Source organism: Pleuronectes platessa, chromosome 8 (assembly GCF_947347685.1).
Source record: "Pleuronectes platessa chromosome 8, fPlePla1.1, whole genome shotgun sequence".
Lineage (NCBI taxonomy): Eukaryota > Metazoa > Chordata > Actinopteri > Pleuronectiformes > Pleuronectidae > Pleuronectes > Pleuronectes platessa.
The window spans coordinates 22,195,006-22,208,971 of record NC_070633.1 but is presented as its reverse complement, the minus strand read 5'-3'; the positions used below and the strand labels follow the sequence as shown (position 1 = coordinate 22,208,971).

Sequence of the window (13,966 nt, the reverse complement as noted above, 5' to 3'; positions counted from 1 at the left end):
GAAGTGGTTCAGCCAATCACAGAGCGCGTTCCTCTCGCGTCGCTTTTCGGGTTACATACGTGTAATGTACAAAACATTTTAAATATTAAATGCATTATGAGGGCCCAAGCACTGACAGGCACTCACAGACGTGAGGCCCTATTGGAATTGTAAGGATTATTATTATTATTCAGGCATATGAATTGGCTTTTTGAGGGCTTTATCATGCTCAAATTCTTAGAAAGTGGTGAAAATGTACGTATTCTGGAGGAATTTTCAATGGGCGTCGCAAAATGGCTCAACTAATTGACCAATCTTCACAAAAATCGATACACAGGTGAATCATGTCCAGACAAACAAAAAAGTATGAAGGTGCAATTGAAAATGTTGTTATTTTATTGTTATTATTTTTACACTAATTTCTTCACATGTTGATGTAACCTTTTGTTTTTAATCTCAAATATCCTGTGATCAAAATTGAAAATGTGGAATTTTTTTTTTTCGTGTGAAAAAATTGAACCTTGTCACTTTCGTTTCACATGATGTTTCAGTCATTTTGTATATTTTACTTTTATTTGCGTAACACGTCTGTTCTTACAAAGCTGCTTTCCACATGCAAAGTCAACATCCCACAACAAAAAATACAGACAAACAACAGATACTATAGTTTTAATCCAACAACCTTCAAGAAAATATACACATTTTAAACATTGATCTACAGGACTGGACCTCTGCGCTAGGTATACTATTCTTGTCATGACATTCACATTTCACATATTCACATTACAGAGATTTTTACATCATGTCAACGTTCCCGGGACGTTCAGAGAGTGGATTGGTTGTGTGTGTGTGTGTGTGTGTGTGTGTGTGTCTGATTTATTTGAGATCTACTGGAGCTCGTACAGCAAATCCTGAACAGACAGAGCCAGCTCCTGGAAGTTAGGCCTGTCTTCTGGTTTCTGAAACAAAAAAGAGGAATCACAGAGATATTATCATTGCAGCCATGGAAGAAGTTTTCAGATCTTTTACTTAAGTTGCCTCTTAGTGTAACAAAGTAGTAATACTCTGTCACAAGGGAATCACCTGCATTCAAAAACTGACTACGGTATAGAAGTATTTGCATCAGGTAAAGTCTCAAATGTCAAAGAATTCATTATGGTTGGTAGATTTCATAATAAACAAAAATCTTCATTTGAAGAGTCCTTCTTCAAACAAAGTTGCAACGTGCTAACCAAATAAAAACACACAAAACAAATAAGGATAATATCAAAATAATATAAAAACCAGAATTTGGTCAAATAAGTGAATGCAGGATGATAAAACTACATTTTAAGTTTTGATTTAAAGGAAGCTAAGGATTCAGCCTGCCATATTAACGCTGGTAAAGTTGGGCCTGCTAACTGGATTCTGATGTATCGAAATCATGATTTACAAAATGTCTGTACATCAAAGTCTAGAAATGGTTTTCATTTTGTGCTGATAATCTGAAAGATAATAATAATTGTTACATTAATAAATTAAATTAAATGCAAAAATAACAATTATTCTCAGGCCTCTCTTGGAAGAAAGATCTTGGTCGAATTTGACTGCTTGATTAAATAAAAAAAATGGCTTATTAAATTAAAAATGTTGTAGAGTAGAAGTAGAAACAACATCAGTTGCAAACGCTTCAAAGTAGAAGTACCTTAGATGACTTCAGTCGCATTTTTTTTTACCACTAATCAAAATACAATACCACTTACATCACACCAACAGGTTGTCATGATGTTGTAGACCTTCACATTGGCCGGCTGGGGGCGGTAGAGACGCAGACCCCTCGACACCTGCTCCACTATTTCTGTGTTGTTTAGACGTTCGTATGGAAGTTGACCCAAAGTGTAAATCTCCCACATCAGAACCCCTGTGTGTTGGAGAGAAAGTTCGTGTGGTGAGCAAAAAAGTTATGATACAGTTTGTCTGGACATTAAAACTTAAATTACATTTATTATTGACCAGAAATGCAACAGGAACTGGAAAATGTCATGTTATGTTACACACCATACGCCCAGATGTCGGACTTGCTGCTGAACTTGCAGTAGAGGAGGACTTCAGGAGGGGACCAGCGAACGGGGAACTTGGAGCCTTCTGAACTCGTGTACTCGTCGTCTAAGACGTACCTGAGGCAGAGGAGGGAGGTCTCGAACTTAAAGTGTTAACAAATACCACAGTGTAGAAACACAGGAACCGTTTACTTTTAAATAAAGTAAAATCAGTAAAGTAAAAGTTGACAAATTGTACTTAAAGGATCCAAATCAAAAGTATATGCGTTGTGAAGTGCCTTACTTTGTCTGTTTGTTGAGGTGAAGCTAATTGTCTACTGCTTTGTTTGTTATTTTTGTGTTTTAGTTGATATCAAGTTCATCTTTAGCAGTGGTTTGCACTTTCATCTCACAGCGAGAAGGTTCATGGTTCAAAACCCGGTTCTCCTGAAGTCTTTCTGTGTGAAGTTATATGTTCTCCCCCTTGTCTGCCTGACTTTTCTCCCACGGTCCAGAGAAATGCAGACTGGGGTTAGTTTTGTCAGAAACTCTAAATTGCCTGTTGGTTTGAATGTGAGTCTCTCTTTTGTCTTCCCTCTTCTCCACCCACCCACCCATCTCTCCTCTCTCATTGTGGAAACTGTTGGTTTTCTCTATGTTATATTGAAAAGTGCCTTGAGATAATTTATGTTGTGATTTTGCTCAATACAAATAGAATAGAATATGATATGTCGGCCCTGCGAAACACTTTATAATTGATATTTCTTTTGAAGGCAGATGTACTTTATGTGGTCCTGTATTTTACCTTGACAGTCCAAAGTCAGTCACTTTGATTGTACCGTTGTCATCCACTAGACAGTTCCTGGCAGCCTGCGAATATAAAACACACAACACTCTTGGTTTAGGTGTAATCATTAAACTTTTAGCGCGATCTTCTAACACAGGAGCCCACAGTATCTCAACACAGCATGACGCAGTGATGCAGGAATGTGACAGGGACACGTCCTGTCACACAGAAGATCTTTGTCCCTCACCAGGTCTCTGTGGATGTACTGGTTTTCCTCGAGATAGGCCATCCCCTCGGAGACGTCCTTGCACATCTCCAGCAGCTGGACGGCCGTGGGGTGCTGCTTCAGACCCTCCCGGAGGTACGTCAGCAGGCAGCCGTTGGACAGGAACTCGGTCACTATGTAGATGGGTCTTTGCTTGGTGCAGACGCCGTAGAGCTGGACCAGGTTCTCGTGGTGAAGCTTCCTGGTTTGACCAAAAAGGAGAAGGAAGTTCAGTATGAGTTGTTTTTTTCTCACAGAAGTTACAAAAGTGACACGTCAGTAATTTTTGAGTCCGGGCCGTGAAATCCACACAGACACCGACTTGGGATATGAGCTCAGTCCAAAGTCCGACTTGTTAGTTTTGCTCACATCATGGTTTTGGCCTCTTCGATGAAATCATCTTCACACATGGATCCCTCTTTAATCATCTTAATGGCCACGTCGTGCTGGCCCTGCCACTTGCCGTACTTCACCACCCCGAACTGACCGGTGCCCAGCTCTTTGATGAAGGTGAGGCAATTGGGGTCGATCTCCCACACACCTGCAGCAAAGGAGAGAGAAGGGAGTCACACTTTTATACCTGCAGCATCCGCCAAACAATCATACACTCAAACATTTAGGTTATCCTGCTTTTATTTGTAACTGCAAGAAAGATGAGTCTTTTAGCTAGAATGGCACTGAGAGCAGCCTCCTTATGAAACCACATTTAAATTTACTAGTTCCAGATACACACTTGAAAATAATAGCTGCCTTAAAGATCTTTACGTCAAGATTAATTTAGGATGCGCTGAGAAATCTGAGTTTCAGTTTTTTTATGTAATATCGCTAAATACCAGACAAACAAACAATCAAACCGAGGTGTCAATCATTACTTTTATCTTTGGTGTCCTGAGGTGTAACGTACATATTTTTCTACGCATGCAGTATTTACAGTGTACGCTCTCAGAGGACTGATGGTGTATTCATTGCACACACACACACACACACACACACACACACACACACACACACACACACACACACACACACACACACACACACACACACACACACTTTTTCATTAACTTCAAGTCATGTTTTTCACAGTCATGTTCTCACCATAGCCCAGCCCTGCTGTGGATGGAGGCAGCGCCCGGTTGGACACGATGTATTTCAGCCTGCTCACCAATCCTAGCGAGGGAGACAACGATGAGGTCATCGCTTCAGATGGACAGACTTTGACAGTACTAATATTCCCTGTGTGTGCCTTAACACTGATAAACAGCATTTTAAATCAATAAGATATATATATTATTTTTTTTGATAATTCATTTAATTTAAATTAGAATATTTTCTTTTCAATGAGATATCCATATGTTCGGGGGCATCCACCTGCTGCGTTGTGTTGGTGGTAGTTGATGAGCTCTGGGATGGTGCTGAAGTAATGCTTCTCTGCCAGATAGAACAGCCCCTGGGCCGTGGTGCAGATGTTATAATGTCTGCAGCTTCCACCGGTTTCCCTGTGGAGAGAGAGAAGAAGAGCAACTTCTAAACGTTCATTTCGTCAACAAGCTTTTCACGGACACTGGCTCCGAACACGCATGAGTGGCTGATATCTCCTCAGTGTGGGTCAGTGTTCGAGCTCTGCAATGGAAACTCTCCACGGGCAGATTGGTCCAATGTTTTGCATGAAAGATTTACATCTCTCACCCGCCGTCTGTTTCCGCTTTCATTACAAACAGTTCTTCTTTTCACAGGTTCACACATGAGTGCAGCCAGTGGGCACCATACCCACTGTAAATGGTATACCCACAGTGTTAGAAGACCACAGAGCATGTACTCACGCGCCACCCTTGCTGAACAAAGACACAGTGTATTTCCCGACTTTGCTCGAGTCCCGTACCAAGAAGCCTCCGTCTTTGTTCTGGTGGATGGGGGGGGACAAAAAACATATAATCATTTATTTCACAAGTTTCAAATTGAATGTAGTCCAGCTACACTGTTAATGTCGGTTTACCTCATTCTTTAACAGTTTTTCTGCCTGGCTGCGGTTCATATTCTTGCAATACCAGCTGTGAAAATACATATGAGAGTCATTTTTCATTAGAACTGCTTCATTCAAGGCCTCAGCGGTCAAGAATACATCGATGTACAAACAGTGAGGTTTTTTTTTTTCATTGCAAATTTGAGATAGAACAACTGCAGCCATACTCACTCAAATTTCTCTAACCCACTTTTTGCCTCCACAACAAAGTTACTAGGTATGTATCCTTCTTTGCTGCAAAAGAAAGCACAACACATTGTAGATGCAAACATTGTCGCCATGCACGCACACATACACACAACCAGACGTACATCCTGGCTCGACACTGAAGCACTAGTTGTTAGCTAGCGACACTAGTAGCATCTCGCAGAAAGATTATTTATACCTAGAAACTCTATGAATCATTCTAAGTAGAAATCCTCAGTGTTTAATTGTGTTTTAATAATCAAACAATGATCATCTTTTATTTATAAGGCACAAGGAAGGATCGAGCGTGGGGGGAAAAGGGTTTATCTTCACTCCACTGGAAGGTATCAACTATTCATTTAATTATATCAGAAAGATTGATAAGTGTCTGCGTTTAATGTGAAGTTTGCAGAACATGTTTGTGTACATGGTGAATGTATATAAATACAAAATGGCAAAAGAGTGGCCAATCAGCATTCGGCCATTTTAATTGAACAGCATTTTCCCCATTGTTTATTGATGTGGACTGGTTGCAGCACTACAAATGTCCACATTGGAGAAAAATTCAACTTCAACTTATAAACTTTGGCTCACATTTCAAATACAATTCTCAATACATTTTATTCATTTCATCTCACCCATATCTGTCTCGAGCCCTCCACCAGTTAGTGTCCGACATCTCGAGGATGGTGTACTCCTCGTCCTTCCTCAGCTCCAGGTCTAGTTCTGACATGGGTGTGTAGCTGTACTCAGCTATGACAGTCATGTCTGCTGAGGGGGCCGGGGGTTCAGGGGGCTCTGGAGGTAAAGGACGAACATGCTCCTGAAATAACATGATAAGAGTGGATGTTTAATCAAGGAACAACATTTTCTGTACTTTGTGCGTATGAATCTAAATGGACTGGGCCTGCACCTCTGTGGGAGTCGGAGGAAGAGGTTTCCTGGATCCCCATCGCCGAGATTGTTTAGATGAAAATCCTATAAATCACATCATTGAATACAGTTGTGGAATGATGAAAAGGTGTAGTTGTTCATCGTTGCAGATTTCAAACCAAAATAATTTTTTTCTTCTCACCATTCTTACTGTCCAGCACCTTGCAACCCATCGCTTGTTTAACTTCCTGCTGGCAGCACAGCCACACCCCATCCACCCAGAAGCACGGGTGGTATTTCTGAATCTGATCCTTGTTCAATCGCACCACTAAACACAAATGCAAACACACACGAACACACAGAGGAGATTTACATTAAATCAACATATGAATTTGCGTAGGTGCACCTCTTCTGTCATGCAGGTATTGGGAGATGTTAAGATATGGACACTGTGGCTGAGGAGATCTATTAAATCCAATGTGCGTGTCCTTACTGTCTTTCAGCTTCTTTACCCAAGTTATGCGGATATCGTCGGTCTTTGCAAAGATATACAGCGGCCCTTCATCATAAATGATCTGTGGCAAAGAGGAAAGAGCAAATAGAGAAGCTGCAGTTGTATAATTAAAGACGAGATTTATTTTTGATAAACAGACATTTCCTCTGTAGAGAGAGAGAAGGACGTACGATGAGATTTACTTTTCTGGAGATTCATCTAGTAGAATATCTTCTTCCTCTTGATTTAAGTTTGAGATTTTTACAAAAGTCTATTCACTGCAATATATGAAAAACACCACATATCTATCTATCTATCTATCTATCTCTCTATTTACCCATCTATTCATCCATCCATCTACCTACTAGACAAAAGTCATTTAAGAGCCTCCTCCGCTTGCTTTATTCAGTATAAATCTACAGTTGCCTATATTGAAATTGCCATACATGTAATTCTTAATGTCCTGAGGTCTTATCTATGAAGTGAATTGACTACCTGAAAGGCGTACATGCGCTCGGGCGGGGAGTTGGGCTCAGGCTGCACCAGCTCCACACACTTGATCTTCTCCAGGTCGACCGATCCCCTCAGACCTTTTCGCTTCTGCTTATCAGATGAGGAAACTGTCTGTTAAAGGCTCCCGGCCAAGTTGATCTGAGACTAGTGTGATGCGCGCTGAATGATTTGGCCGTTCCACACACTTACCCCTTTGTCTGGATCGAAGTCATAGTAGGCGATTTTTTCCTGGGTGAGGACAAACCACCTGTCCTTGTAGTTCAGAGGGGAAGTCTTCTTCTTCTGCTGGGATCGCTTGATGAAGATTTCCTCCAGGACATTGTCTGACATGGTTCAGTCAGCATTGATCTACACGGGGAAGCGGAACAATGATAAGTCCACGGTTCCATTTGAGGCAGCACAACACTGTCTCAGTAAACACCCCGTTAGGAGCTGCCTCACTCACCTATTCCTCTGTGCTCGGATTATTATATTGTTTTTTGTTTTAATTTATAACTTATTATATTCTATTATTACTTATTTTGCACTGTTAGGCAGCCTTGGGCTGTGTTGCCATGTTATGCAATCATTTCATGGTTGCAGCTTCTCAAATGTGAGAATTAGCTGATTTTGCTTTTCTAAATTCTTACCTCCGCTGTGGAGGTTCCGGGTTTTATTTGTGTTTTATTTGTTGCTGAGCAGGTTTATTCTAAACTACTCAACCGATTATCATTAAATTTTGAGGTGGGGCATGACCCAAGGAAGAACCTTAAAGTTTGGTGCAGAACCAGATCAGAGAGCAAATTCATGAATTTATTTTTCACTTTCTTTAACATCTTTTCAAAATAAAAATAAAAAGGTTATCTTGTGAGTTCAAAGTATTATTTAGAAGAGCTTAGAAGTTAAAGTAAATAGCTTCCCACTCTCTGAGCAAGGCTACTGCAGCATGTGGGACTCCAGTTCTGGAAGTGGCTGCAGAGACGTGCATCATGAGTGTGAGAAGATATCTGTCCATGATTAGCTGTTAGTTTGCATACGCCCTGCTTTTAATACAAAGAACACCCTCTGTTTCCCAATTCCCCCCCCCCCCCATGGCACATCAGCTATTACATCCTGGTCCACATCCCAGTGACATCACGTTTGCTTTAGTACTGGGGAACCTGAGTAAGAAAATATTGGGGGGAAAATGTGTCCTCCAACTCGCTGGTATGCGTCTGTTTTCCTCAGATGATGGATTCAAATTATTTTTCCACATCTTATCCACCTCTTTGCTGATGGGATGATAAGAAACCATACAAGATAAAGCAAAATTACCTGCAGCCTTAAGTTGCTTGGGTTTTTTATTTCATGTTATATAAACGTGTATACACTATCTATAGATGGCCAGGCCACTGCGCTATTTCATAATGCAGACACACATAAATATATGTGACTTTTTAGAATTTGATTTTGAATGCTATTGTTAAGATCCAGTGTCCATATTATTAGTAGAACAGCAGTAGTTATAATTTATTTAATCATATGTTTATCTATATTGTAAGGTGTCCAAAGATGCCGTGAAATAATATATTATATTATGATTAATTACTATTAACACACAGTTACATGAATTCATGAGGACATGAAGCTGACTGGACTGTATGAACTATCAAACAACCTCCCCATCACGCTCCTCTCTCACACACATTCAGTCTCGTGTTGACGCCCACACACCATCACATCATAAGATTGGTAGGCAAATGAAAAAGTCTCTCAACTGTGCCTTGTTTTCAGTATCAGGTTCTGAAATGAAACTTTCACCTCTAAAACCAGACAAGGCCTCGGCCGATACCACAGTGAGATGAGAAACACAAATAAGATAGATGTCTTGAGTATCTCAACGTTTTTGAAAAGATACAAGAATTAACTGGAAGTGTAGAAATGGAAAGAGAAGCACCACTGTCTGTTGCAGAACGAAACCCCCCCCCCCCCCCCAAAATGTTATATACAGATGTATTTCCATCAAACAAAAGCACGGCTTACTGTTTAAACTGTGATCTGGACACATAACACTTTCAAATAGAACAAAATGAAACAACGCACTAAAGGAAATGAGTCTTTGTGGCTTATCATCAGGTCTAATATGAACTTGTCAGATGCTCAAACTCACCCTCGTCACACAGCTGAGTGCTCACTGCGTTTCAGCTCTGCCTATTTTCAGCTTGTGAGCACTTCCTTATATCGTATGAACTGTAACGCGACCAGAAGCCTGTGTCTGCTCCAGCAAACCAGGAGAGGGACAAGTTATTGTTTTTTTTTGTTTGCAGACGTCCGTGTTCCCTATTCTGTGAAACATTGTTTACTCATTCCTCATTCGTCGCAACCCCGATGAATTCTCACATCACTAACTCTGAGTCGAGGTCAATAAACTCTCCTAACCGATAATCAGCATTCTCATGTGCCATCCCTGCTCGATTGGAGCCGGTGGAATGAAGCAGCACGGCCATATTTCAGTGTGTCCGGGCAACCAGAGGGAGATTTTCTCTTCTACTATTTTGAAGGGAGTTGACTCATGGTGGCTGACACAGACAAACTAATAGGGAAGTTGCATCAGGGTTGTACTGCAATATGAGGCGAGAGAAGAAACCAAGTGCTCTGCATTTAACATATGCTCTCTCTCGCTAAGTTATGGTTACGTACGATGAGTACATTCAACATGCATTAGTTAACCACCCGTGATGTGTCGCTTGAACACGTCAGTCGGCTATTAACACCAAGATATCACTCTCTCTTTTTTTAGATTTTGCAGAATTCCCCCTGTATTTCTGCACAGCGCCGCAACAGCACTTTGACACTCGACAGACAGAAGTTGTTTGTTTTGCTCTTTTTGAAAGTGTTAATCTGTGTCAGTTGTTTGTGTGGTTGGGGGCAATGAACTTCCACAGACTACATTTTCATACACGCAGTCTGTATGAACATGTAAAACATAGAGTCAAACAGTGAAATTATATAAAGCTAAAATAAAAATGGCACTTATTACTTTTCAGCAACTCTATAAAGTGAAAATAAAACAGTTTTATCTCATAGAATCATCTAATCTTTGGGACACGTGTCTAGTTGGTGTAACCCGCACACGTCACCAACTATTAGATACGGTTCGTGCCTCAAAAGGAAAAACTACCAATTAAATAAGTCACAAATTCTATGAACCTGTAGAAAATAATTAAGTCTTAAATTGTGTGATATTCTCCGCAATTTATGACACTGCAATACAGGCCCTACATACAAACACATCAATATTATAAGAGTGTCTGTCTCACAGGAACCACTTAAGATGCTCTGTTGTCCTGTCACTTCCTGACCGATAAGGAGGTTACGTGCGTGTGTGTTTGTGTGTGTGTGAGTGGTTGTGCGTGTCAGTATGTGTGTGAGTGGGGGTGGGTGTGTTAGAGAGACAGACAGACAGACAGAAAGAAAGAAAAAGAGTGAGAATCATGTTCCCTAGAACTAAAGTGAGTTAAATTAAACCACAGAAAACTGCCCTTCTGTACAGAATTCACCAAAGAGCATCTTTGTGAACAAAACATTTAAAATCAAGTACATTGTTGAAATTAAGCCAATAACCTCAATGTCATTTGACTCATGTATTTGTAGTTTTTTCAGGCTGAAAGACTTTCACAAAACTGCGTGATACCTTCTAAATGAAACACACGATTAAAAATACTTGTTAACCTTACACCGTGCCTTCAGAGAGACGTGTTACTTACCCAGTCACCCCCAAAAAGAATAGAGTCAAGCAGCAGAAGGACGACTCCAGATGCTGGGGCTCGAACCGACGGCAGAAACCTTCGCCTCTGTTCGCTCGCCTTCCATCAAATGTGTTTGTATGTGAGGCAAGTTACCCACAGAGAGGAATCGACTCTGCTTACTTCCCCTTTTTCTTCCTGCTCATTCTCATATCAGCCCTCTGGACGCTGGTGGTGATAAGTGGCAGGGCTCTACAATTTCCCTGAGGAGAGCCAGCGCGCAAATTTTTCTTTTTTATTCATTCATTCACTTGTAATTGAGCTGTTTTCTGACCATTTTACAAGTTTTATAATGTTTTATTTCATTTCGTTTTTACTCTTTTCTCATATGTAACGTTTTTATTGTTGTATTTGCATTTTCATGCTTTGTGATCTTCACCTTGAAACTGTGTCTTTAAAAGGTGCTATGTTAATAAAGTTATTATAATTTGAATAATTATGAATATTCAAATTATAGGTACTTTGTCTAGCATGTTAGACTTTTAGAGGTAAAGATAAGATAATAGAAGAACTTTATTGATGCACACACAGGGGAAACTCAGTTGTTACAGCAGCAGGTCAGAATGAGATAGACAAGAGAATACAAATATTTTGAAAAGGCAACAGAATAAAAATAAAGACATTTATAAAAAGAGTACGTACATTATATAAAACTTTTACTGTAGTGGTTTTTATGACATTTTATAAAGTAAAGCTAATGAAATTCAGCTCAATGTAATTTAGAGAGTTTTCCTTTAAATTCGTTTCTCTTATCTGTTATTAAAATGACCTCCTGGTGTCTCTTGCCGCTAGGGGGCAGACTGCAGAGTGGCCGCCGGTTCCCAGCTGAGGTCTACATAACGAGTGCTTCCGGTCCTTCTCACCCTCTTTTCCTCTGCACTGGGACGCAGCCATGGTGAGAAATTCCGCCATGAATCCGACTTTAACTAATCCAACTCAATCCTCCGTCTTTAAACACCGTGTCTACCCTTCGTTCACTCTCATGTGTGATGGACACTCTGGTGCATGTAACTGTGGGGATATCAGCCATCTTGTGCTCGGGTTACGTTGTTAGTTAGTCTTGTAAACGATGTGTCGGTTCGGCTCGAGCCTCCACATGAACACGGGCCTGTCTGGTGAATACAATAAAAATATAAATAGTAAAGGAGTAGCAATGGCGAACAGCCCTGAACATTTATCTATGTTAGGTGAACATGTTAACTCGTATCCTGCTGATTTAACCATGAATAGCGGCGGTGTTAGCCGGCTAGCTAACGGTGGTGCTAGCATGCTAGCTGACATGTCCACTCGCCGGGGAGAAATGAGGAAGACAAGCCGCATCGCCATTGACAATCATTTTTGAATTGATTTAAAATAACAAAATGGCAGCTGCATTTTCCATCTCTGAATCAGCTCCTTTGCTCCCATCTCGCTTCGTTAGCCGGTAGCTAGCAGCAGCAGCTACGCATGAGGCTACTCGCTTGTTTTCCTGTGGTTTGACTCGACACGTGTGATGAGACTGTAAAAACTGTTTTAACATTTGTCCTCCGTCTTGTTCAGGTGAACGTCCCGAAGACCCGGAGGACCTACTGCAAGAAGTGCAAGAAGCACCAGCCTCACAAAGTCACCCAGTACAAGAAGGGGAAGGATTCCCTCTTTGCACAGGGTAAACAGCCTGCTCATGATGGGTTGTGTGTCTGTCTGTGTGGTAAACACTGTGTGATGACTTGTGGCTAATCTGTATGTGTTTTGCAGGTAAGAGGAGATACGACAGAAAGCAGTCCGGCTATGGGGGTCAGGCCAAGCCTATTTTCCGAAAGAAGGTAAGTGTGACCCTATTTCTGGGGGATTGTGTGTGAGATGTTGTAGCAGAAGTGTGGGGGTGTTAATTGCTATGTTGTCTGTACAGGCTAAGACTACAAAGAAGATTGTGTTGAGGCTGGAGTGTGTGGAGCCCAACTGCAGATCCAAGAGAATGCTTGCCATCAAGAGGTGCAAGCACTTCGAGTTGGGAGGTGACAAGAAGAGAAAGGTAGGCGTTGTGTTTGTGTTGTATTCCTCTGTGAATTGTTGTAACATGTGGTGCAGTGGATTGTGAAGTGTTGTAGCCGGTCTACATGAAAGTAGTGACCCCAATAATAATTTTATAGCTGGCTCACTTACAGTGGTGAGTTAATAAACAAATTTCTGATGGATAACTTAATTTTCTAGTGACTGTTCATCATTTTACATGTTGTCCTTTAATTATGATTCAGTGCCAAATTTGAAGCTGACACACGTATAGAGTTTTAGCTTTACTGCTTTTCTTGCATCAGATTTATGTATAAATTAGACTTTAATCAGCACAAATGTGCATATTAACCAGTGAGTGCACCAGTTTTTTATTTGTCAAATCCACCAATAGTAGTGAAGCAGTAGGAACTACATAAAGTCAGGACTATGAGCTGAAAGAACATTTAACAACTAGACTCAGGAATGGTTTTGTGCCTGATGATAAATTATTTTACAAGAGCCGATTTCATTGCAGATGATTTGAGTAGGTGTTTGTTAATTGTGGCTGAATTGCATTGGTTTTACCTGGAAGTGATTTGAGGGAGGGTTGACCAACAGTCTATCCTCTGACAAGAAATCAAAAGTCCCTATTGATCAGTTGCCCAAACTAAACTTTGTGGATGATGTAAAAATGTCATTTTAAATTGGAACAATGACACTTTAACCTAAACACAGCACTCTAAACTGAAAATATAAACCTTAAAATAGCTTTAGTAAAGTGCCTCTTAAATGATACACAATGGTGAGAATAAGCCTGTGGATGCACTTGTTTGGGTGAATTATAAAGGAATTAATCTACTGTGTATTCTCACCAAAAATGTTTGGAGTAGTAAACTTATATTTTCAAACAGATGTTTAATTGACATCAGCCGTCATATTGAACCACTGACACCTGATATCATGTTGTGTAACTGTTCTTAACAATTTTTTTTTCTTGTCTTCCCTAACAGGGCCAGGTCATCCAGTTCTAAACTATGGTCCAGTCTTCTGGATGAAGTTGTCACAATTTTCATTAAATGTCGTAAAAGAAACTT

At 40.5% G+C, this 13,966-nt stretch overlaps 2 protein-coding genes across 3 annotated transcripts; one reads left to right on the top strand and one right to left on the bottom strand.

Moving 5' to 3' along the window:
- Positions 1-519: 519 nt before the first annotated feature.
- btk (Bruton agammaglobulinemia tyrosine kinase) lies at positions 520-11,070 on the bottom strand. 2 transcript variants are annotated; one of them, XM_053428967.1, is made up of 18 exons: positions 10,863-11,070; positions 7,327-7,485; positions 7,120-7,224; positions 6,625-6,706; positions 6,334-6,459; positions 6,172-6,236; positions 5,897-6,081; positions 5,244-5,306; positions 5,046-5,100; positions 4,873-4,952; positions 4,421-4,548; positions 4,148-4,219; positions 3,419-3,590; positions 3,032-3,251; positions 2,803-2,867; positions 2,017-2,135; positions 1,722-1,879; positions 520-938 (listed from the first exon to the last, which is right to left on the bottom strand). In XM_053428967.1, exons 2-18 carry the CDS (start codon positions 7,465-7,467, stop codon positions 867-869), a joined length of 1,908 nt encoding a protein of 635 aa, XP_053284942.1. In that variant the 5' UTR covers positions 7,468-7,485; positions 10,863-11,070; the 3' UTR covers positions 520-866. The 2 variants fall into 2 exon arrangements, with proteins under 2 accessions (XP_053284942.1, XP_053284943.1); XM_053428968.1 differs by lacking the exon at positions 10,863-11,070 and adding an exon at positions 9,266-9,641.
- A 674-nt stretch (positions 11,071-11,744) lies between these two features.
- rpl36a (ribosomal protein L36A) lies at positions 11,745-13,963 on the top strand. Its single transcript, XM_053428972.1, has 5 exons — positions 11,745-11,796; positions 12,441-12,546; positions 12,636-12,703; positions 12,790-12,912; positions 13,883-13,963. The coding sequence occupies exons 1-5, from the start codon at positions 11,794-11,796 to the stop codon at positions 13,901-13,903; spliced, it is 321 nt and encodes a 106-aa protein (XP_053284947.1). The 5' UTR covers positions 11,745-11,793; the 3' UTR covers positions 13,904-13,963.
- The last annotated feature ends 3 nt before the right edge of the window (positions 13,964-13,966 follow it).

What these genes read in the sequence shown, in the direction of transcription:
- rpl36a (XM_053428972.1), top strand. An exon ending in GGATTCCCTCTTTGCACAGG is followed by an intron (nt 12,547 to 12,635) that starts GTAAACAGCCTG and finishes TGTGTTTTGCAG; the next exon opens with GTAAGAGGAGATACGACAGA. An exon ending in GAGGTGACAAGAAGAGAAAG is followed by an intron (nt 12,913 to 13,882) that starts GTAGGCGTTGTG and finishes CTTCCCTAACAG; the next exon opens with GGCCAGGTCATCCAGTTCTA.
- btk (XM_053428967.1), bottom strand. Translation starts at nt 7,467, where the DNA reads ATGTCAGACAATGTCCTGGAGGAAATCTTCATCAAGCGATCCCAGCAG. An exon ending in AAAAACTGTTAAAGAATGAG is followed by an intron (nt 4,953 to 5,045) that starts GTAAACCGACAT and finishes CCCATCCACCAG; the next exon opens with AACAAAGACGGAGGCTTCTT. An exon ending in ACTGACTTTGGACTGTCAAG is followed by an intron (nt 2,136 to 2,802) that starts GTAAAATACAGG and finishes CCTCTGCCTCAG; the next exon opens with GTACGTCTTAGACGACGAGT.